Genomic DNA, 4,363 nt, shown 5'->3' on the forward strand with positions numbered 1-4,363 from the left:
CATATGGAAAGTCTTTTCCAACGAAACTATGTTGACAGTACCCAGGCCCAGGATAATTTGACTTACTTATCGTCGACATTGCTTTCAGTGCCCACGCGGGCTTACATTCAGCGACAAATCGAAACAATGGACCTCTGTGGCCAGTTTAAAACGACAGTGAAATAGACAGGAGAAGATATGCACATCAAACGGCTGATGTAAAATCTTATTTTTCTTCTCTCCTTTCTTTGTCAACATTTGTAGGTGCCTAGTTGGGAGCTATGGCCGTGGCATCCCCAAACCGTTACGTCCACAGCTCATGCGAGGACCATTCGATAGTGACAGATAAACTACAGGACAATTGAAGTCCTCATGTCTCACTTCGTCACTTGTTTGTTACAGAAATATCAACCAATGGCGACAACAGATATTTTCAGAACACAAAAGAAAAGCCTGTTTTCATCATTCCTTTCCCACAAATGTATACTAAACTCTATTTTGTCCAACTAGAACCGCTGAATTCGAAGTTCACTTTGCAAAGCAATGAGCACATCTGCGACATAGAATGTGATTTTGATGGGTTATTAGAGCAAGAAACAAGCACTTCAGAAGGGTACAGACATCCATGGGGTTCATCCTGGGAAGAATGCGTCGATGATATTGGCATTGCACATGCATATGCTTAGTGGTGTACATAGGAACCGTCAACGTGTCTACTATCTAGTATCTACAAAAAAATGGCCAAGGGAGCACCACTAATGGAGCCTACTGCACATGGTATGATAAGTGGTAAATGGCTAGCATCTCATTATCCTTCCATCGTATGCAGCCATGCAAGTGGTTTCTGTGGCGAGGTTATCCTCAGCCGCTGCTCATCTTGCACAATCTGCGGTTTGTAGTTCTGCCTTTTGTAGCTACTATGGCATGCCTGATTGCTGGATGAGCCGCAGGACACCCCTGTAACTGCATCCCCAAAGGGCAGCTGAGTTTCTGAAACCGGGAGCCCTTGAAAGAATTTCAATGCTAAATCCAGCCTCTCATGATCTCGCATCAGCGGAAGCTTGTGGAAAGAATCTCAAAGGAAGGTCCCTTATTCGCATACCACTTCCCCAGTACGATGCAAGAGTCAAACCAAATATTGCCATGACAACAACAGAACATGCTGCAGGAACTGCCTGACTAATTCCAAGAAACTGGGTAGCAAGAAGCCCAGCTAGGGTGGAGCTCTGCATTCCAGTACACACTGATATAGTCCTACAAACTGGTTCTTCTTGCCTACACATAAGGGCAGAAAGAAAGTTAGCCAAACAGCATCAAGGAACTTCAGAAGTATAGTTTTATGCCAAAAATAGATTGCTGACTCAAAACGTAATGTAACAGAAGCCAGTAATGAGGATGTGATACTATTTGACCTTTCCAGACACAGGATGAAGGTACCAAATGCTGCAAATAACAGGCCATATATCACAATCGTAACCACATTGAATTAAGTTCCAGTTTTGGAAATTAATGGCCATGACAAATGTGAACAGGAAAAATGATCACCTTTTCTAATAGGTTAGATTAAAGGAATAATTCAGGTAAAATATACAAATATGGGACCACAAGACTTGTCACTGGCATATAAACATAATATGAAATATGATATGTCTAACACATTTCGCCATTTTAAGCAAGAATTTCAACATATGTTTTCAAAAGGAAACTACTTGACTGAAGCTCAAAGTGACTAACACAAAAAGTAAATGACAGAATTTACTTATTTAGTGAAATCGGTCAAGATTTCCCTAGAGGCAGATTATCATTTCCTCTTAGATGATAAATAGGAGGCGCAGACATAACAGAAAGCAGCATCACAGAAAAAGATTAAATCGTGCTTTAGCAAGATCGTGGGCAAAAAATCAGTTATGCAGGAAGAGCATTAGAAATGAATAAAAGTGTAATCATGGCCAGTGGCGGAGCTTGCCAAAAAAAGCTGGGCGGGCTGAATGGGCCAGGCTGCAAGGAATTACTACTAGCTGGCATTCTACAACCCATGGGCTAGCTATATTGTGAGAAAAAGCTGCAGAGCTGGGCGGGCCATGGCCCATTTGGCCTTGCCTAAGCTCCGCCAGTGATCATGGCATTTAATGATTACCTCAACTGAGGCAACTTGGAAACCCAGTAACCCACAACAAAGGCCGCAATGTGGAAAGTCACTATGGGGAGAAGTAACATGAATCCCTGTGATGAGAGGAGCATGGTCCTATTTATAGCAAGAGGGCTCCCAATACAGAGTGATGTGCACACCATAGCAACAAATGGCATCACTGGTTGTATGACATTAACCACTGGTTTTGCATAGGTATTCAGAAGGAGACCTAGTGTCACAGGCAGAAGAACCACCTGGGGAAAAAAAATCGGAAATCAGTGTAAAATAAAGAAAGACATTGCTAATTAGCAAGAAACCACCTGGAACTGGAACAATTTCATTACCTGGAGAATCGATTTCGCCATTGCAATTCCATTAACCGGAACCACTGAACCAATCAACAAACCAGTGAGAATAGGTGTCACAATCACCGAAGATATGGTGGAGTAGGTTGTGAGCAGAATACTCAACGCAACATCTCCTTTCCCCAGGAAGCTAGCATAGCTCGAAAGCTGCGCACCCGAGACACAGCATGTAAGCATGAAACCCGCGAAGAAGGCTGATGGCATCCGGAACACCCTTGCGATTAGCACCCCCAGCAGCGGCTTCAGCATGTACTGGGCCATGTACCCAATCGACAGCGGCACAGGCCTGGATTTGGGAACAAAACACACGACCAGACAAAGAATGGTTTCACATTTGCTCTATGATCTTGGGTGAAGCAGTAGAAGAGTGAAAAATATACCTCTTGAAGGCCAGAGCGAAGTCGTCGAAGGATAGTTTGATGCCAATGGAGAGCATAATGCCCCCAAGTGCAGGTGCGTACAGCTCCTTGGACACCCTTAAAAAGGACTTACAATAATCAAATCAATCAATGACCATGTGCTGCTAGCTGTGCAAAATTCCAAGCAAAGAATCTTCTTGAAGCGTCCAGTGGATGCTTGGCTCACCAGGAGAAGGTGGCAGGGTTGCCGAGGGCGGCGACGGCCGTGGCGACGACGACGAGCGGGAGCAGCGCGGAGACCGCCTCCGAGGGGTCCACGGCCCCCTCCGCGTCCGACGGGGAGGCATCGGCCTCGGCGCTGAAGGAGAGCAGCCAGGCGCTCCCCTCGCGGCGCGGCCAGCCGACGCGGCCGAGCGACGGCGCGGAGCAGAAGGTGGTGGGCGCCGCCGCCCGCCGCCGCCGGAGGAGGGACGCTGGGGAGGCGCACGGCTGCGGCGGGGAAGAGATGAAGCGCAGGGGGCGGAGAGGACGGTGCGAGTTGGCGTGGGCCAGTGCGTAGCGAGAGGGGAGGGAGGAGGAGGCGGCCACCACGGCGACGGACATGGCGACGGCGAGAGGCGGTGTGAACCGGATTGGGTGGTCGTGGAGGAGGGGCGTGGGCACCTCGAGAAGATAGAATGGAGGAGGTGCCCGTGTATGTTTGGGCGCGCTCGACCGGACCAGGTGTGCGCTCCCCGATTTGGCACCTGTCTTTCCAAGGTGGGTTTTTTTTTCTAGGGGTTTCCTTTTTTTTAGGGGTTCTAGGGGTTTCCAAGGTGGTGCCTAAACCTTCCCTCAAAAAAAAAGGTGGTGCCTAAACCTGATCATACCATAGACTAGGCCCAGTTCCCGGCCAAGCCGGGCCGGGCTTCACAAAGCCCAAGACAATCCCAGGCTTGAGCCCGAACCGAAGCCTGAAAATGTGTCTCCTCATGCCTAAGCTTGGCCTGAATGCAAGCCCGAAAGCCTGGCATGAATGTTGTTTTTCTGTTAGTGCACGTGTAAGCCTGGTCTGAAACCCGAAAACCCTACCAAAAACTTGAAACAAGGTAACCCGAACTTGGCCCAAATATTCTTTTCGGCTGCAAAACGAAGCGACGGCCTCATGAGGTCCTGGTTTTTCGAGTTGGGCAGCTGATACGTCTCCGTCGTATCTATAATTTTTGATTGTTCCATGCCAATATTATACAACTTTCATATACTTTTAACAACTTTTTATACCATTTTTGGGGACTAACATATTAATTCAGTGCCCAGTGCCACTTCCTGTTTGTTGCATGTTTTTCGTTTCACAGTAAATCCATATTAAACGGAGTCCAAACGGGATAAAAACTAACGGAGTTTTTTTTGGAATATATGTGATTTTTTGGAAGAAAAATCAACGTGAGACGATGCCCGAAGGGGGCACGAGGCAGGGGCGAGCCCCGGGGGGTCAGGCGCGTCCTGGGCCCTCGTGGTCATCCCGTAAGGCGGTTGATACCCTTCTTTCG

At 47.7% G+C, this 4,363-nt stretch overlaps 1 protein-coding gene across 1 annotated transcript; it reads right to left on the reverse strand.

Annotated features, from left to right (window-relative positions):
• Positions 1 to 536: 536 nt before the first annotated feature.
• On the reverse strand, positions 537 to 3,571 carry LOC125513232 (probable sodium/metabolite cotransporter BASS3, chloroplastic). The gene is made up of 5 exons (XM_048678285.1): positions 3,061 to 3,571; positions 2,856 to 2,951; positions 2,455 to 2,761; positions 2,117 to 2,364; positions 537 to 1,254 (listed from the first exon to the last, which is right to left on the reverse strand). The coding sequence occupies exons 1-5, from the start codon at positions 3,435 to 3,437 to the stop codon at positions 1,017 to 1,019; spliced, it is 1,266 nt and encodes a 421-aa protein (XP_048534242.1). The 5' UTR covers positions 3,438 to 3,571; the 3' UTR covers positions 537 to 1,016.
• Between the last annotated feature and the right edge of the window lie 792 nt (positions 3,572 to 4,363).

The sequence above is a fragment of the Triticum urartu genome, chromosome 6 (genome assembly GCF_003073215.2).
Source record: "Triticum urartu cultivar G1812 chromosome 6, Tu2.1, whole genome shotgun sequence".
In the NCBI taxonomy this organism is placed as follows: Eukaryota; Viridiplantae; Streptophyta; class Magnoliopsida; order Poales; family Poaceae; genus Triticum; species Triticum urartu.

Coding starts and splice junctions, on each gene's coding strand:
- LOC125513232 (XM_048678285.1), bottom strand. CDS start 3,437: ATGTCCGTCGCCGTGGTGGCCGCCTCCTCCTCCCTCCCCTCTCGCTAC. Junction 2,762..2,855: donor TTCGCTCTGGCCTTCAAGAG/GTATATTTTTCA, acceptor TCCCAAATCCAG/GCCTGTGCCGCTGTCGATTG. Junction 1,255..2,116: donor TCCAAGTTGCCTCAGTTGAG/GTAATCATTAAA, acceptor CCTTATGTGTAG/GCAAGAAGAACCAGTTTGTA.